This window comes from Triplophysa rosa, linkage group LG6 (assembly GCF_024868665.1).
Source record: "Triplophysa rosa linkage group LG6, Trosa_1v2, whole genome shotgun sequence".
In the NCBI taxonomy this organism is placed as follows: Eukaryota; Metazoa; Chordata; class Actinopteri; order Cypriniformes; family Nemacheilidae; genus Triplophysa; species Triplophysa rosa.
Window position 1 is genome coordinate 11,870,066 of NC_079895.1, and position 20,372 is coordinate 11,890,437.

The 20,372-nt window shown below is 47.2% G+C and overlaps 1 protein-coding gene across 1 annotated transcript in view; it reads left to right on the top strand.

Annotated features, from left to right (window-relative positions):
* Positions 1-20,372, top strand: part of kcnh3 (potassium voltage-gated channel, subfamily H (eag-related), member 3) — a 130,256-nt gene that overhangs the window by 82,806 nt on the left and 27,078 nt on the right. Inside the window, exon 8 of the mRNA XM_057335785.1 lies at positions 14,118-14,495. Within this exon, the coding sequence (XP_057191768.1) occupies positions 14,118-14,495 (378 nt within the window). The remainder of the gene's footprint in view (positions 1-14,117; positions 14,496-20,372) is intronic.

A 20,372-nucleotide genomic window follows, 5' to 3' on the forward strand; every position in this document is an offset into this window, starting at 1 on the left:
ACAGTGCCTCGTGTGCAGAGGTAATTATCAAAGATGTATGTCCTCTGATATACTTATTAAATCGTAAATGACCAGCAGTCACCTTTACAGAGCGCTACATATACACATCATTTTGCATATTTTTTTAAATACTTCTCCAAATGGCTTTACAGATCAGATAGACGCATGAACAGAAATAATCCAGATAATGTGTTTTGTCAAAGGAGCAGAACAATCTCTCTGGCTGTGCGAACAGCACACCCCCAAAGAACTGAGTCTGACGAGGCAGTCACCCATTTAAGACATTTGTGTCTCGCATTCAATTCAGCTCCTGGAGAGAAGCCTGCGTCTCGCCTGAACAAACTTTCCTGTTTTAGGGTTATTTATGATAACACGAACAGGTGAATTACAGTATCAATTCGACTTGAAATAAACCTTGCTTTCTTACTCTCATGTTCTGACCATCACGTGTAAGAGAAAAACAAAGCATGAGGTAGAGAAGGTTGTATGAGGACATTGATATGCTACAGACTGCACAAATATCTGGTACATCAGGGGTAAAGCTAACTGATCGAATTGATTCAGTGTATTTGATCGAATTGAAGAATTCTGAATGTATTCCAATCCCGACTGTTTGATAACAATTGCAAGGTGCTATTTGCATGTGTGTGGATTATTTTGAGTACATCACCAGCGTTACACCCACAAAGTTGTAGATTACACATCCTTTGTTACATTGCACAAGCCTAATAATACCGTTTATTTGGAATCTAAAGCCCTATTCGCACGGGATTAGTATTATCTGGGGACCTCTGGTCATTTGTAATAATTGCAGAGATTGTCTGTGATCTTGTTGCGCATTCGCACTGGATAAGTGAACTCTGTGATTTTACTCGAATTTACTGACTTATCTCCCGGAAATTACGTGAAGGCGCTTCCCTCTTTCTTAACATGGCACGAAAGAGATCTTAACACGGATGCGCTGTCTGACAGAGATTCACCGACGCAGCCTTTAGCCCGTTACTGTACACACCAGGCTGGACCTTGCGTTGCGTTTGCCGCATCCCACAGTTTAGAAGCTGTCTATCTTCATTGAACATGTCACAGCAACTGTTTCAAATTGTGCGAATAAGAGCGTGATTACATAATGTAACGCTAGACAAAGGATGTCAAAACAAACGGATGCTGCGTTAATTGCGTTAAATATTTTTCACGCGTTAATTTGAAATAATTAATCGCATGCGTTAACGCGTTACCAACACTACTTGAAAGTCTTGTCGTTGTAGGTGTAGTTGTATGTAAACAGAAGAATGTTCCTTACCGCATGCTGCCATGCATGTCATCCATCTCCATATATTCCTTCTTTTTTGTTTCGCTCTTCTGATCCTGTCATGTTTTTTTACAGTGAATATTTTCTCTCTGCCAATATTATTGTTGTCTGGTATGTAGCGACATAACCCAGCACCCAAAATACTGTGAAAACACTCCAACGCAGCTTCCATTCTTTGCGATAGATGACTGAAAAAGCGCACAGAAACCTTGAAAAAATGAGATACGATCCCGCCAAATCTTGTTCAAAATTTCAAATCGCAGAGATGCCGATTCGCACTGGACTAATATTATCACAGGACCTCGGTGTTCATCAAAATATGGTAGGTAATTTGTGGGGGAATTTTTACTTGACAAATTACAGACATGGCCCTTTCGCACGGGATTAAAATCACAGACAATCTCTGCGATTATTACAAATGACCAGAGGTCCCCAGATAATACTAATCCTGTGCGAATAGGACTTTAGTAGGTTTTTTTGAATGTCCACAGGCCAACACCATCTGTTATATTTAATAGAAGTGATTCTGATTGGCCACTTAAACGGCATCAGCAGCAGTGTTGGGTGTAACTAGTTACTAAGTAATTAGCTACTGTAATTAAATTACTTTTCCCTTGAAAAAGTAAAGTAAGGGATTATGCAAATATTTTCTGTAATTTAATTACAGTTACTTCTGATGTAATTAAACTAAATACTTTGTGTAATATGTGTGTGTGCAATAGTGAAATTGATATCAAAATTCAAAGTCAATCTTTAAAATCTGTGCTTTAATGTACAATTCTCACATTTGTAATACTTGTACTACTTTATGTAGTTTTATATACTGTAATTTATTTGAATGAATTAAAAGAGCCGTTTCATGTCTATCCTTGAATCACTTCTTAAGTAATCAAGGTTGATATAGAAAGTAATGAGTAATAAGTAATTAAATACTTTTTGGAGAGAGTAATTTGTGCAGTAATCTAATTACACTATTGAATATGTAATTAGTAACTAGTAATTCATTACTTTTTCAGAGTAACTTCCCCAACACTGCAGTAACAATCAACAATCAGCAGTAACCTCGGGCATATCGAAGCCCTAACCAACCATCTTTTTTTGCACTGGATACAGGCCAATGGTCTAAATTGCATCCATATGGGAGCAAGGATGAAGCACAGATATCCATTCTCTGCTGGCGTGCCAACAAATCTCTCTTGCAAAGTTTTGCTTTGCCCGGCCATTAAATATTTAACGGTGTGCGTCTGTCTTAACATATCGTGGTTTGCTAGTTCTAGTGCGAAAATGTGCATTCTGCACATCAGATAGAATATTTTAACAATAAAAATATGAGGCATATCCAGTTTAACAAGCCTCACATTTTTATGAGTTTAATTTTAAAACTGTAGAATATTAAAGATCTACCAGATTTACAAGAACTTGTTATAGATCTGCTCTTTTCATGTTATCTGCCTTTTGTCAGCAAATTTAGTGATAAATTCAAATAAATATTGTAAGTAAATTTGAATATTGGTGTGTATTTAGTTCAGAGGGGACACAGGAAATAAAAGGATGGTAATGCACTGAAGTTCTGCTGTTTAAATAATGAAAGTCTATCAATAATTCAATATATTTTCTGAGGGCACCTCTAGCTGATTATACTCTTGATTGGTTTCCTTGTCCCTTCTTCACATTCTCCCGCACTCTCTTTCTGTTTTTTTAGTATTTATCGCTCACTTTACTGTTCTCGCCTTCCTCGTAGGAACCTTATTCTTTTTAATGGCCTTCCTCCCAGCAAACCTTGTGAATTTTTGAGTTTCCACTAGTAGCCCAAACAAAAAAAAGAAGAATATCTGGGCTATCGTTTATAAATCAGTCAAAACTAATAGCGGTCCGCCCAGGTATATTTATGGCCACCCAAGTATATTTGGCATCACTTTTTTTATCCATCCGTGCTAATGACAGTATCTGTGATCGAATAACTAGTGGATAAACAGCGCTTACGCGTCTTCTCTCCTTCCTGACTTGTTTGGTGTGAGTGTATGGAAAGCCAGGAGGGTCAAAAATGCGCGAATTTTAACACGACAACAACACGTTGAGAACACGTTTTCAACGCGTTGTTGCCGTGTTAAAATTCGCGCGTTTTTGACCCTCCTGGCTTTCCATGCGAGTGGAGCGTGGCCGCGTGCGCCATGGCGTGGTGTTGGCTGTCATGGTGGTCGTCTGCTTTTTGTAACAAAACGCTGCGAGCGGTTTTTTTTTACTTAAAAAGCGTTTTTGTGCTAACACTAACACGGCGTGATGATGTCACAAATATGCTAATTAGTTTTTGACGTAAAAAAGTACTAACACAACGATATGACGTCACAAATATGCTAATTAGTTTGTGACGTCACCAGTGCCACAAGCCTGTCAAAATCCTATGGGATCACACATAAGGGTTTATTTCGGAACCTGGTGCATTTTCTCTCTTGGTTCGGTTCGTTTAGGCATATGTGAACACGGCAATCGTAGGATTCGCCCCAAAACAATCACTCCGAGACCGCCTGAACAAGGTGGTCTCGGCCCGATTCCAAACGAACTCTGGAGCGGTTCGCTAGATGTGAAAGCCATCCGACCCAACGGACCAACGAACCAGACTGTATCACAATGTATGATGGGTAATTACGTAAAGTTGCATGACACAAAAGGGATTGTTTTGCTAATGGCTCCCTGTAACAATGTTCAAAGTAAGGAAGGAGGTGGGAACCAGCGAACGTTAAACCAAACTTTTAATAAACTAAACAAACAACAAAACGAAAGTAAAGTGCCGACAGCTCCCTCACGGTCGACTGCTGGCCACACAAACATAATAAAACATAACATAAAATCCAGGCCTGGTTCTCTCTCGTCCTTCACTGCTGTCGCTCCTCCTTTTATGCTTCCCGTGCTCCGCCGCGAGAGATGCGAGACCGGTGCAATGCGCAGCTGATTCTCATTATCATTCACGTCACCGGCCTCGCGCGTGAGGGAATATTGTAGCGCGTTAACCCCCGGTTTCGGAAAACAAAGCAATCGATCCACATGTGTGAAAACTCCCTAAGTTATTGTAGAAAGTTGACCTTTTACTAATTGAAAAGACTATTGTGAGGTACAATAAATAGTTAATCGTTTAATTGCTATTTATGCTGTATTTCTAATTCAGGTCATCATCTTGAGTTTCTCTTGCCTTCTTTGTCATGTTTTCCATTACAGATATTACAGAGATCTTGGTAACATCAATGTCCCTCACCTATTATTTCAAAACCTGATTCCCTTTCTGTCGGTCTCTCGACGTTGTGTCGAACCGACAGATGGGGTTCGTCCTTGAGAACCAATCACTTCCGACTTCTTAGAAAAGGCCAATGAAAATTGGCGAATGAAATTTGCATGCCGGACTCCGCCCCCGGATATCCGGGTATAAAAGGGAGACGGCGTGCCTCATTCATTCACCTTTTGTTCTTCGGAGCCTTCGCTCGTGATCAACAGACTTCGCTACAAGACTGCCGGCTCTACGACGTGGTGCAGCGGACTGTCCCTTCCTGCAGCGACTTCCCCTGGGCGTCTCGGCGGTTCCAGAAGTGTTCGAGTTTTTTCTCTAAAAGAGCAAATTTCTCCAGCGTGGCATGTCCCGCTGTTCTCATGGGTGCAACACACTCATCGAGGAGGGGGACGGACACGATGTCTGCTTCCAGTACGCTGGGGCAGATGTTGTGGATACGTCCTGCCCGCACTGCGGGCGGTTGACGATTCAGACGTTGCGTCACGGGTGGCTGTGTTCCCACGGGACTCAGCCACCACCTTGTTTGCTCCCCGTTCCGTGACGGCAGGACTACGGCCCTGCCGCCCGCTACGGCGAGCAGCGAGGGTGATATGAGGATTACTGTGAGCGCTAATCCGTCAGCCACTGGCTCGCGGACCGTTCGCACCTCGTCTTGCTCGTCTGACCGTTCCCCATGAGACGGTCCTACCGTCTTGTTCCTCAATCACGTATCGGACACGGTACGTGATGATGAGATGTCTGTTGCAGCATCGGAGGGTGACTTACTGGCATCAGACTCCGACGATTCCTTGAAGCTCCCTCCCTCGGGGGGTCGAGATCAGGAAGAAGCGGATGTCGAAATGTCAGCCATGCTTTCCCGGGCCGCCGGCATTGGGTTGCGGTGCACCGCACTGCCTCTCCCAACGCTCGCGGCTGGATACACGGTACATCGGGCTTGAGAGCGGCTCCAAGCCGCACTCGCCCCCAGTGCCGTGTTCCCCCGGAAGTGCATGAGGAACCTAGTACGACCTGGAACGCCCCCTTCGGCGCGTACACGTCAACTAGTTCCATCACCCTTTCTTCCCTCGATGGTGGGGCAGCTAGAGGATACGTCGATGTCCCCCAGGGGCTCGACCTAGACTCCCGTCCAAAGCACGTAGGCTTTTCGGCATCTGAGGTGTCGAGAGCTTACTCTGCTGCGGGCCAAGCTGTCCCCTCTCTCCACGCTATGGCCTTCCTGCAGGCCAATGCGCGGAGAGAGCTCCACGAGGGTAAGACCGACCCAGCGCTTATGCAGGAACTCCGCGCCGTCACCGACCTCGCTCTACGGGCGACCAAGGTGACCGCGCGGGCCCTGGGTCGGGCGATGTCCACACTTGTGGTCCAGGAGAGACACCTCTGGCTGAACCTTGCACAGATGAGTAACGCCGAGAAAGTCCGCTTTCTCGATGCACCCATCTCGCAAGGGGGGGCTGTTTGGTGATACTGTCGAGTTCGACAGTTAGGGAGCAGACAGAGGATATCACGTATGTCCTCCCCAGCCGCGACTCGACCGCCCTCTGGCCGCCGAGATCCCGTGCACCGTCTGCTTCCCAGCAGCCCTGGTCCTCTTCGAGACATCGAAGAGGAGACCACCACCCCATCAGCAGCCGCGGCGAAAGCCAATGCGGCCCTCATGGGAAGACCCCAGGGAGTTCGAGAATACCTTTCTAAAAGTTTTCTCCCTCTCTGGGCGTTTATCACAGCCGCTCTCACCCTCTACACGACGGTGTTCGGCAACTCGACGTTGCGTCACGGCGAGACCCAATGTCGAGGATAATCAGCAGCCTAAGCACTCTCAATCGACGGTGCTTTGTGCCACATCATCGTCTGGGTATTATCACAGCCGCTCTCACCCTCTACACGACGGTGTTCGGCAACTCGACGTTGCGGCAAGACCCAATGTCGAGGATAATCATCAGCCTAAGCACTCTCATTCGATGGTGCGTTGTGCTACATCATCGCCAGGCAGGTAAAACTGCAGAGCCGATCTCCTCTCCGGGGGTCCCCCCCACGGCGAGGGATCCGCACTGCCAGCCATCGAACCACCCCCGGGAGGTCGATGAAGCAGAACGTACCCCTAGCCTCCCTGTCGGTCCCTGGGAGCCTGACAAGAGCTTCCCAAACCGTCACGGTGACTACGGGATACGGTCCGTCTCGGCTACGCGATCCAACTCCCCGGACGCCCGCCCAAGTTTCGGGGCATCCTCTTAACCTCAGCAGAGGCAAGGATGCCCCGTGCTTCGGGCCGAGGTCGCCACCCCTCTGGTGAGGAAGCGATCGTGCTCGTCCCTCTAGCCGAGATGTTCAACGGGTTTTACAGCCCGTACTTCATCGTCCCCAAAAGAGCGGGGGTCGCTAGATCTGCGTACCCTGAACAGGCACCTACTCAAGCTGCCGTTCAGGATGCTCACGCAGAAGCGCATCCTGGCATCTATCAGATGTCAAGATGGATTCATGGCAATCGACCTGAAGGACGCTTACTCTCATGTCTCAATTCTCCCTCGTCATCGCCCGTTCCTACGGTTCGCTTTCGAGGGTCAGGCATATTAGTACAGAGTCCTCCCCTTCGGTCTGTCCCTGTCCCCACGAGTCTTCACGAAGATCGTGGAAGCCGCCCTCACTCCCCTCAGGGAGAGAGGTGTGCGGGTACTAAACTATCTCGACGACTGGCTCATTTGACACACTCGTGAGATCTGTTATGTACACACAGGGACCTAGTGCTTCGGCACCTAGATCGATTGGGACCACAGGTCAACCGAAAAAGAGCAAGCTCTCCTCTGTGCAGAGCATCCTCTTTTTTGGTATGGAACTCAACTCTGTCTCCATTACAGCGCGACTGCGCTCAGTCAGTGTTGAACTGCCTGGAATATTTCAAGCAGTCAGCGGGAAGAGGCTCCTGGGCACATGGCATCCTCGACGGTGGTGATACCCCTCAGGTTGATGCACATGAGACCGCTCCAACACTGGCTACAGAGTCGAGTTCCCTGGAGAGCGTGGCACACCGGCAGCAGGCGGATGGTGATTACGCTTTTCTGCCGACGCACCCTAACCCCTTGGTCTTCAATGACCTTTTCTACGGACGGGGGTCCCTCTCGGGCAGGCGAGACGCGTCAGGGTCGACAGACGCCTCCCTGCAGGGTTGGGGTGCCGTGTGCAACGGGCACGCAGTGTCAGGGCGATGGACGGGCCCCCGCCTGCGCAGGCATATCAATTGCCTAGAGTTGTTGGATGTGCTACCCGCACTGAAGGGGTTACAACCTCTCGTGCAGAACAAGCACGTGCTGGTCCGGTCGGACTGCACAACTGCCGTAGCGTTTTTAACCGCCAGGGTGGCGTTCGCTTATGGCAGCTAACACGACTCGCCCGACGCCTCCTCCTGTGGAGTCCGCAGGGCCACACATATCCCAGGTGACCTGAACCAGACAGCCGATGTGCTCTCTCGTCAGTTGACGCCTCGCGGAGAGTGGCGACTCCACCCCCGCGTAGCCAGCTCATTGGGGACAGTCAGGGCGGGCTCAGGTAGACCCCTTCGCCTCCCTGGACACCACCCATTGCCGCTAAGGTACTCCCTGCCTCGGCACGGAGGCTCTAGCGCACAGCTGGCCGTGGGACAAGCGGAAGTACGTCTTCCCCCAGTGAGCCTCACTGCACAGACCCTGTGCAAGGTCAGGGAAGAGGAGCATCAAGTGTACTAGTTGCGCCATACTGGCCCAACCGGACTTGGTTCTCGGAGCTAATGCTCTTGACGACAGCTCCCCCCTGGCCGATTCCCCTGACGAAGGACCTGCTTTCCCAGGGGAAGGGCACGTTATGGCATCACGGGCTAGACCTCTGGAACCTCCATGTCTGGCCCCTGGACGGAACGAGGAGATCCTGAGTGGCCTAACCCCTGCGGCGGTTAAGACCACTACTCAGGCTAGGGCCCTGGCCACTAGGTGACGATACGCCTAGTGGTGCCTCTTCTCATCCTGGTGCTCTTCTCGAAGAGAAGACCCGCGGAGTTGCTTGATCAAGTGGGTGCGGTCCTTCCAGAGACTCGAGAATAATCTCTCCCCTTCCACACTGAACGTGTATGTAGCCGCTGTTGCCGCTCATCACGACCCAGTTGCTGGTAGTCTCTAGGACAGCACAACCTGATCATTTGGTTCCTAAGGGGCGCGGGAAGGCTACCACCTCACCCACGCTCCGTACCCTCTTACGACCTTGATGCGGTCCTGGAGCCCCTCGGAGATGCCGCTCTTTCTCACTTCACGATGAAGACGGCTCTCGGGAGGACGCTCAAGAGGGTAGCGGACCTACAAGCATTCTCCGTGTCCACAGATTGCCTAGAACTCGGGCCCGGTTATTCTCACGCTATCCTGAGACCCCGGCCCGGCTACGTGCCCAAAGTTCCCACCACTCCCCCGAGACACCAGGTGGTGAACTTACAGGCGCTCCCCACCGGGGAGGAAGACCCAACCCCATCCGTGTTGTGTCCAGTACGCGCATTGCGCCTCTGCTTGGACCGCACGCAGAGCCGCAGAAGCTCTGAGCAGCTCTTTGTCTGTTTTGGAGATCAGCAGGGAGGGCTGTCTCAAACAGAGATTGGCGCACTGGATCATGGACGCCGTCACTATGGCGTACCTGTCCTAAGATCGCCTACGCCCACTGGGTGAGAGCTCTCTCCACACGGAGTACAGCCTCCTCGTGGGCACTGGCTCGAGGCGCCTCTCTGGCAGACATCTGCAGAGCTGCGGGTTGGGCTACACCCATCACCTTCGCGAGGTCCTACAGCCTCCGCGTAAAACCGGTATCGGCTCGAGTCTTGCAGGCATCAGGCAAGACTGGCGGCCGGTAGGGTGTATGCCTATGACAGTACCTTCCCCCCTTTCTCCTAAGGGGGTCAGCGTACTAACTAGCCTCCCTTCTTCCCCCACTGGGTGAAGAACAGGCACTCCATCCATCACTAGCAAGCACCTCCTGCGGGCGGGCTGGGCAGAGCAGCCCTGCCCCTTAGGCCGGGTATCTCCGGAGTTATTCGCAACATAGCTCTAACCGGACCTAGTGCTACCAGACGTTGCAACCCCCCAGTAGGGCGGTTCCGTCTGATGTATCCTCATGCTGGTTCCCACCTTGGTAACCCATGACCTCCTTAGGTGGACCTCCACCTCGCGGTTAACTCCTTCAGTCCGCACTTTCTTCCCATGAGTTCTCCCCCATCGGTGAGACCATGTTGGTATCTCCACTAGTCTCCTCCCTGTGGTAGGAAGTGGTCTCTGTAGCGCATCCCCCGCTTGAGGAAGTAGCGCTTACCCAGTGGCCTTACGGTTCCGGGCGGCTTCTCGCTGTTAGAGAAACAAGGCCGCCGCCTGTGAGGCCGAAGGTAGGGGCCTTCCCACCTTTCAAGAAAGCTCTGGGACCCCCTACCTACCCACTGGTAGGTTACAATTTCGCGGTAGCGTCACGGCTGACACGCCCAGGCCAGTCACCGTCGCTTCGTTGAGATTGTGACAGGGCACAGTGTTATGGCGTTTTCCATTGGAACCCCATCTGTCGGTTCGACACAACGTCGAGAGACCGACAGAAAGGGAACGTCTCGGTTACGTTTGTAACCTCGGTTCCCTGATGGAGGGAACGAGACGTTGTGTCCTCTTGCCACAACACGTGCTGTCCACTGCAGCAGTCGTGAGAGGTCTCAGGCTCCTCAGAACTAAGGTGAATGAATGAGGCACGCCGTCTCCCTTTTATACCCGGATATCCGGGGGCGGAGTCCGGCATGCAAATTTCATTCGCCAATTTTCATTGGCCTTTTCTAAGAAGTCGGAAGTGATTGGTTCTCAAGGACGAACCCCATCTGTCGGTTCGACACAACGTCTCGTTCCCTCCATCAGGGAACCGAGGTTACAAACGTAACCGAGACGTTTTCACAGGGGTTTCTGCTTGTATGTCACGTCTATATCCACCCCCACCCCAGCTTAGACTATGTTTAAAGTGTCCTTCACCTACCGCTTGAGATTGCTCTCTGCCCCAAGCTCTGTCTTTGCCTCCATCATCCACTGTATGTTATCATTGTGTCACAGTAAATGGACTCATTAGTTCTCTTTTGTGACCTTAATGAATAATGTGACCCTTATATTGAAAATAAACATATTGCATTATCTAATGAAACATGTGTAAGATCATCAAAATGAACAAGTGAACCTTTCTCTGGTCCTCCTCTGTGTATAGTCTGCACATCAAGCCTGAAGGTAAAGGGGCTCATGGATGTCATTGTAAATGTCAAATAATACTTTTTTTGTCTTTTTTGTCCTGCCCAATAAAACGGCACGTGGTTCCGACAGCAGCAGAAAAAAAATTGATTGGATTGTGAAAATGTAAACTGGTTACGGAATACAGCTGGAATTTTGCCCAATATTTCTTCGTAAAGGCTTGTGACACTGTCTGAATGTTTGTGTAAGTTTGTGCAAGTTTGTGCTTTAGTGTTTAGTGAAGGTGGTTTTTAGTATGTGTGATTGCACTTCAGACCTGCTCTGATAACTGCTAGCAAGATATTTTCTGTCATACTTTTCCCTCAGTCTTTCTTCTGACACTTTTCCATCCTTGCATACTCTCTCTTTCTGTCTCCTGACAGTTTTCCTGGTTCTCACTAAAAATATTTCAAATTCCACCCATAGTACCTGCACCACCTTCAAGCTAGAAGCATACAGAGAAATAAGCAGGGAAAAGGTGTTTGAGAGATAGGAAGAGTGAGAAAAAGAACAGTCCCACTGGGAACAAAAGTCTCAAAAAAGTAGATACGGCTGCAGTAGATTCTGCTACTGTTCAACTGATATTCAACATATTGACGTTTCAGCACCATGGACAAGGATAGCTGCTCTGTATCTGTTCAGTTCTGAAAGTGACTTAAGCACCTTGGACAGCGGCCATGTACACAGTGTAAAGTTTTAGGAGTTGTAACCAGAGATGGGGGCAAGTCACACATGTTCAAGTCTCAAGTAAGTCTCAAGTGCCTACCATCAAGTCTCAAGAAAGTCTCAAGTCACAGTGCAAACAAACCAAGCAAGTCAAGTCGAGTCAGCTGCTAACCTCAAAGCAAGTCAAGTCGAGTCCTGCTAAAGATCAAGTGAAATCGAGTCAAGTCACAATACCAAACAGAATAAAATCATATTTTATTTACCACAACTAATTTTTTCCTCAGAAATGAACCTAATTATACATTTAAAATAATAATATTTTAAATACAACACATTGAATATAAAGTATGAAATGATTATTTTAATTATGACACTAGCAGGTGCTAGCAAATGACTGTTTTAATGAGTGAGTCACAAAAGCATTCATTTAACTCAGTGGTCACTGTTGTACAATTCCTTATTATTTTCCGTGTGTCAAGAGTGACACAATAAAGCACTTTTGAGAGGCTAACGCCATCGAATTTTAAGTTTGACGTCGCGAATTACAAACACGCGATTAATAATTCATAATTACTTTAATTTAATGACAGACTTAATATAAATTTAGAGACAAATAATATAAAAACCAATGCTGTTTCCACATTCTCAGATTTTAGTTGAATAACAGTTAACAGCTTACATACCTTTTTGAAGTGTCGATGTCCTGCCTTTGTAAATGCATACAGAAAATCTTCTTAGTCAATATTGTCAGTGTCGAAGTGTTTATATCGAAAAGAAAACCTCTTGGGAGATTCATGTGCTCTCTGTATTTGGCGTGCTGTATTTCTGTGCTCGTGCAGCGTCATGAAAAGTGCACTTGCGCAGACTCAGATCATTGGTTCCGCTCCGTGTCTTGTGTTTTGTTTACCAATGTTGCAATGTATATTTAAAAGAATTAATTACAGTTGTTATAAAGTAAAGTCTTGCCAAGTCATGAAGTTCAAGTCAAGTCAAGTCACGAGTCACAGGATCACAAGTCCAAGTCAATTCGAGTCATTTTCTTTATTTAGTCAAGCGAGTCACAAGTGTCATGGCTCTGCTTCCTTAGTCAAGTTTTTCTTGGTCCTGTTGCAGAGCCATGACAAAGTCTTTGGTTATGTGTGGAGAGAAACGTATGATTGTCCGTTTGACTATAATATACGTTCTCTCCAGTGTCTTGTCATTGGCCCCATTCCTCTCGTTTCCTCGTTATCTTTCCCTGAGTGTTTAATGTCTCACACCTGCCCAGTGTCGTTATCCCTCGTTTGTGTTTCCCATAAATACCCTCTTGTTTCTTTGTCTTGTGCTCGTGGATTGTACGGTGTTACGTTATGTTGGATGGTGTCGTGTTCCTGTGCTCACCCGTGTTCCTGGTCCTTGTCTGTTCGTGTGTTGTGAGTTTTGTGCCTGATATTATTTAAGACGTTTGGTCGTGTCCTTGAGTTTAGTTCTTTGTCTTGTTTTCATTTTGCCCCCTCGTGGGAAGTCTTTTTGTTTTGTGTATATATATATCCTTAGTTGATTTTCCCCCATCGTGGGTTTTTGTTTTGTCTTGTTCTGTTATAAATAAATATATCTTGTTTAACCCCTTCACTGCCTGCCTGCGCTTGGGTTCTCTCTTCCACACCTCATTCGTGACAACAAGTCCTTAAATTTGCGACTCGAGTCAAGTCATGTGACTCGAGTCCCCCATCTCTGGTTGCAACTATATTTAGATGTGGGAGTGAATCATCTAAATGATCATTTCATGTTTGAACAGAATACAGGAGTCTAAAACTGCAATGTGTAGATGGTATAATCTATGTCAAAGGTGAAGCTTTGACAAAATATTAGTGACTGAAGACATGTAACGTCTTGCAATTTTTAGTAAATAGCTGCGGCACTATGTTTTTAAGTTGCTGCTTTTAAACAGTACCCTCTCTCTGTGGGTTGCCTCTACACCGCAGGGCTGATGGAAGTTACTACTGTGGACAAATTTGTTAATAAGTCAAGACACATAACTATTTTTCTAGCAGTACACTTCAGACAAGCTGTTTGGGATTAGAGATTCACAAGAGGAGTGACAACTGTATTTAAGTACAGTGTGGTTGTGACCAGACAGTGGAACCATTGACAGTAAACATAGACAGTAAACAGTGACTTTCGATGTGTTTGGATAGAAGACATTCCTAAAAGGGATATTTCACCCTAAATTGGAAATTCTGTCATCTTTTGTTAATCCAACATGATTGTATATGAATATGATGTATATGATTCTTCTGTGGAACAAAAAAGAAGATATTTTGAGAAATGTTTTGTGTCCATATGGGGGATAATGTTGTTTGGTTATACCAATGTTCTTCAAAATATCTTCTTTTGTGTTCTGCAGAAGAAAGAAAGTCATACAGGTTTGGAATGACATGAGGGTGAATAAATGATGACAGAATTTTCATTTTTGTGTGAATTGTCCCTTTGGGAGTTAATATAACAGTGCAATGGAAAATCTAATTATTGAATCATTTGCAAAACTACAAGGATTATAAAGATTTATAGTGTCCAAAATACATAATTTCCAAAATTTTTGGTGTCCCCTCATACATTTTTACTTCTTTTATAGGTTGGCTACACGAGCTGGGTAAACGTCTAGGCACCCCTTACTTCCTCTCCCCCCTTGCATCCCTCATTCCTGATTCGCTGCGACCCACCATATTAGATGGATTGGTGGTCAATACAAGCCAATGGAACGGCTCCGACGTGATGGGACATGACTCTGTGTGGAACTCGAGTAAATGGAACACAACAGGGGTGGCGCCTGTGAGCACTGAAAGCGCAGGACAAACTGGAGCGGTACTGGGAGGCGGACCCTCAATTCGAAGTTCATACGTGACGTCGCTTTACTTTGCTTTGAGCAGTCTGACCAGTGTGGGTTTTGGCAATGTCTCAGCTAATACTGACTCTGAGAAGATCTTCTCTATCTGCACCATGCTGATTGGAGGTGAGAAGTAGAAAGCGCAGGTACAGATTCACTTTAGACTTGGAATTCAATGACTAGGTTTCCATATGTAAGTGAATTTTACAAACTTTAGGCAAGATGCTGCGTTTAATGTTAGATTTTGTAATAGAAAACACTGCTATGAGGGATAAAATTACAGTCTATTCACTGGGTTGTGATTTTCTCAGAAAAAACATGGGCTGTGAAAATTATAAATTACGAAAGTACAACCCACTTCATTGAACTCATGAATATGAGTGTGGCGTTTATAGATTGATAGATTCAGCTAAATGAGATGAAACCCATTAGAACTGAACCAAGTTTCAAGTTACAGGGTGTCTTTGTAGGTGTAGAAAAAAACTCACTGACACTTGCCTGGATGTGTGACAAGACAAGTCTTGAGGTCTTGATTGTATTTTTGGCTAGAACAGCAAATTAACCCTATTTGTTGTTTTCAAGATACTGGCTATGGATTTTGGTTATAGGTTTTAATATTATGACAAGTTATAGATAAATCACATACAATATAGTACTAACAGAACAGTACAAATGAGTGTTTACATATACAAGTACACATAATAATAATAGTAATAGTGTACATTTGGGGTAGACATCATTTATCAGCTCAGTTCAAAATACATTGATACGTTGTAATTATAATAAATAAAACCAAATAATATAACAAATATAAGAAAATTATACATATAATAAAAACAGTACATATGATTATTTTTTGTTTATTATGTTTATATTTTAGTTTATATTATGTAATTTTGTGTTTATTTAGTTTAGTTTTAGTTTATTTTATAAAGTTTATTTTGGAATCAAATAAAATATCAGTCAAAATAATTCTGAAAATGAGAAATTTTGCCTCAGCAATACACTGAAAAAGGTTAACGTTGAGGCACTTTTTGAGGCAAAATAATGGAAAGAAAAAAACAAAAACATACAAATAAACAAACAAAAAAAATAATAAATTAAACCAGCACAATAACAAAATGACAAAAGCACATAAATTGCAAAAAATCTAACTACAATTAACATGAAAACTAAAACTAAAAAAATAAAAGCTTATTCAAAATAAACTACAATAAAACTGAAAACAGATTTAGAATAACTCTGCACAGCAGTGTATAAAAGACAGCATGTCCACATCACATGTGTCATTTGGGACCGGGCTCAGTTGTGCCAGATTGGACTTCATTTTCCCAAAGATTTAAACTTGGTATAGGGCTGAATTTCCCAAAGGACCACATTCTTAATGAGACAAGACAGAAGTGCATTTGCCTTATTGAAGTGCTCTTTAGTGAACCGTCAGTCACTATTAGGTTCTGTGTCCAATTTCACCCCCATTTACTTTTAAACTACATTTCCCATGGGCTTCCATTTTTAAAGCACCAACAGACATTTGACAAAGTTATAAGTTATAAGCTCTGTTACTTATTGATTATCCTTATCATTAGAGAACATTTCCCCAGTGGTGGCTATGGTTTATTGAGCATCATTTAACTTCCTCAAAATCATCAACCCTATTCATAGAATCAATGATAGTTGAGTAAATATTTCAACAGTGTTCCTGCATCTACTTATTGATGAGACAACATTGTGTTTCAAAACCGATTTTTTGTCTCAACGGGTTGAATTGATGTATCTGAAAAATACCGGAGCAAATCAGTTTAATTTAGGAAATTCTTTTTTCATCTTTTCATGCACCGTCCACTCTTAGCTGTTTCCAGCTAACTTGTTGACCATCAGGATTAGGCTGCTACAGAAATAGAAAGTCTTGAAGAAACCGTGACAGTGGACTGAATTTTAAGGCATGTCCTCTGGGCCGTGAGGAGAGAGACACAGGCCTCACTGCACTTGAGAGGGCCGGATGAGGCCAGCTGAATCCATGCACACTTATATACATGCACACTGAATCAATCTGTCACCAAATCTTACCTCTAAGGGCCATTACAGACCCGGCCAGCTGACAGCTGTGTTTCTACCCATCCAGAGATCCCACAAATATAGTATTTGAGGAACACAACTACACTGATAAGCGCTGACTAAAAATGACTGAAAATGATTATTTACATCAGAGTGTGCATGTTGATTCACCAGAGCATACAGTACTCTCATGTGCACTAGATAAAATATTGAAGTTCTTACTGTATTTCACCAATTGACTTACAGTATTTCTTTTTATTTGTAGACATCATAGTATGGTCTGGTGAATCTAATGAACAACGCTCACAGACAGTGAGAGAGAGGGAGAGAGTATAGCATAGAGCTACAGTATATAGTGTATGTGGATAATGTAGATGAAAATAATTTGATCTTGGAAAAACTGAGGCGAAATCTGTAATCTCTTGCATATGATTGTAAACTTTGCTATGTTATTAAATCTGAGTATACTGTAGTTTAGAACAGGGGTTCCCTATCGATACTTCACTCGTACTGCGTAGCAGGACGCTATGGGGAAAACTCCTTTTTCTCCGATGACTGAAGCTTTACAATAACGCAGTGAAAACTGCACGGCCATTGGTGCTTTCAAAGTAAAACTTTGAGCCAATGGCAGCGAAGCTGCACGGACCTATGGCGATGGTGCCTGCCAAAATGGGCGGGGCTTATGGCTATATAAGCAGACACATCACCGTAGGGTCCTCAGATTTCTTCTCCTTCAGCGACGACTTCTACCTCGCTACTCGTACTGATAGCTTCGCCGTCAGAAAAAGCATTGCAGCGGACTGGACCTCTCTGCTCAGCGATTCGCTGGTTCTCAGCAGCGCCGGTTCCTGTTCCCTGCTGCCATCCGGCAAGCTCTAAAAAGCAAATTTTCCATGAGCAAATTTCCTGCGGCGTTGTTGCAAATGCCGTGCCGTCACTGTCATTCGTGTGGGATATCCCTGCACGCCGCCGATGGTCACGGCAAGTGCGTCTCATGCTTGGGAGTTTCCCATGCTGAAGACGCACTCAGAGAGACGCAATGCCCTCATTGCGAGAACATGAGTCTCTCCTCTCTGCGCTTGCGGATAGCTTTCTTCTCAGAGAGCGAATCTGCTTCTCGATCCCTCCCACTTCACTCTACGGAGACGAAGCAGCGGGGTAGAGGAACTAAGCGCTCAGGGAAGCGCGAGCTCACGTCCCCTCGGCGTGCCTCGCCTTCTCCACAGAGAGAAAATTCGCCGGTTCGTTTTTCCCAGGCCGACCAGCGTCCGCCGGCGTCTGCCGGAAGCGAATTCGAGGAAGACGACAGCATGTTGTTAGCGGCTTCAGACGGGGAGGAGCTGTCGGGCTCGGTTTTCGACCCTGCCCCCCTGCCGTCTATAGAGCACAGCGAACCCGCGCCGAATCTGGATTCCGAGCTTTTTCGGGTCCTTACTAAGGCTGTGGAGGAGCTGGGCTTAGAGTGGTCCTCTCCGGAGGAACCCGCTCGCAGCCGCCTGGACGAATGGTTCCTGCCGGGGCGCCGCCAAGCCCCTCGTCAGCGAACTTCACCGTTCTTCCCGGAGGTTCACGATGAACTCTCCAGGTCATGGCGCGCTCCCTACTCAGCCGTCTATGACCCTCTTCTTATTCCGCTCTCACCTCGGTTGACGGCGCAGAGGAAAAAGGATATGAGAAGCTGCCTCCCCTGGATGAGTCAGTGGCCGCACATCTGTGTCCGCCCTCGGCCATCGGTTGGACGGCAAAAGCGGCCCATCCCTCTAAGCCGTGCAAAACCACCTCGGCCCTCGCTGGATGCGCATTCTCGTCCGCCGGCCAAGCGGCTTCAGCATTGCATTCCATGGCAGTGCTTCAAGTGTACCAGGCCAAACTCCTCCAGGGCATGGACGGGTCCGGTACAGATATCGCGCCCTTCAAAGAACTGCGGAGCGCGATGGATCTCGCCCTACGCGCCACCAAGGCCACGGCCCAGGCGATAGGCAGATCGATGGCCAGTCTCGTGGTGCTCGAGCGCCATCTGTGGCTGACGCTCACAGAGATCAAGGAAGCAGACAAGGTCCCCTTCCTCGATGCTCCAATATCCGCTGCCAGCCTCTTCGGACCAGCAGTGGAGGGTTTTGCGGAACGCTTCACCGCAGCGCAGAAATCTTCGCAGGCCATGAAGCACTTCCTGCCCAAGAGACCCGGGTCCAGACCTGCGTCGGCTCGCCCCAAGCCAGCACCAACTCAGCAGCCGGTGAAGGCCACGCCCCCCGCTGCCCAGAAGGTAACAGGAGCTGAGACGCGTCAACGATCTCGCTCCGGGAGACGTTTCCCCCACCCTCAGCGTCAGGGACCCCGGCCAAAGATCACGCTGGACCCTGCACCTCAGGCACCATCCTGAGACCGAGGAAAGGAAGTGGAAGAAACCGTGTCTCGCTGCGGCTGGACCTCCTTCAAAGAAGGCTCTTTTGTTCGCCCAAACACCCCGTTCTGTTCCAGGTGCTGGCGAAAATGTGTTTTTGTTCCAAAATGTGAATACCGGGTCTGTTCTAACACCCGCACAACCCACCACTGTTATAGCGGGCACTTATATAAAACACAAACATTGTCAGAAAAAGAGCAACCTTCCTCTTCCACTCTCCTGAGGAGTCAAGCCCCCGAAAGGCGGCATACCTCCCCAATGCATTCAACCCCTTGCCATACGGGCCGAGGCCTGGCGGGCCATCCCCGGGATATCGGATTGGGTAATGGGAATAATATCTCGAGGATATTCACTCCAGTTCGCTCGCAGACCCCTGCGTTTCTGCAGGATGATCACCGCCCGAGTCCAGAGCGCGAATTCACACGTTCTGCGCACGGAGTTGGGGAATTTACTGGACAAAGGAGCCATAGAACTGGTTCCTCCAGATCAAACCGAGTCGGGCTTCTACAGCCGCTACTTCCTCGTACCCAAAAAGGATGGCGGTCTCCGCCCCATCCTCGATCTCAGACATCTGAACCGCGCCCTTATGAAACGGCGTTTCAGAATGATTACACTGAAACAGATCCTCTCGCAGATATACCCAGGGGACTGGTTCTTCTCCCTGGATCTGATAGACGCATACTTCCACATCCAGATAGCCCCCCATCACAGACGATTCTTGAGATTCGCCTACGAAGGGGTTGCATATCAATACATGGCCCTTCCATTTGGACTGTCTCTAGCTCCTCGCACTTTTACGAAGTGCATGGACGCAGCTCTATCCCCTCTCAGGCAGACGGGAATCCGCATTCTGAACTACCTCGACGACTGGCTTGTTCTAGCACAGTCAGAGGAAGAGCTAAAGTCCCACAGGTCCCTCCTCCTCAGTCACCTGGAATGCCTGGGGCTCAGAATCAACCTTGCCAAAAGCACCCTGTCCCCCAGCCAACGGATTTCGTTCCTGGGGGCGGTTTTTGATTCGAACCGTCTGACGGCCAGAATCGTGCCAGACCGTGCCCTAGCCATTCAGCAGCTCATGGCCTCTTTTATGCCTGGAGCGTCACGCCCCCTCAAGGCGTTTCAGAATATGCTGGGTCTCATGGCCTCCGCGTCTCAAGTACTGCAGTTGGGCGTTCTTCGGATGCGTCCTCTGCAGTACTGGCTGAAACCAAGAGTTCCGCCTCACGCTTGGCGTCTCGGACGCCTACGCATCTGGGTGGATCAGGTCTGTGTAACAGCTCTAGCCCCATGGAGGGATCCTCTTTGGTTGGAGCAGGGTGTGCCCCTGGGCACCACATGCAGACTAAAGGTAGTCACAACAGACGCCTCCAAAACGGGTTGGGGGGCTCTGTGCGATGGCACACCGGCCTTCGGCCACTGGTCGATTCAGGAAAAGGGCCTGCACATCAACTGCCTAGAAATGCAGGCAGTATGGCTGGCTCTTCGCCACTTCCTGCCGGTCTTACGGGACCGCCACGTCTTAGTCCGATCAGACAGCATGACAG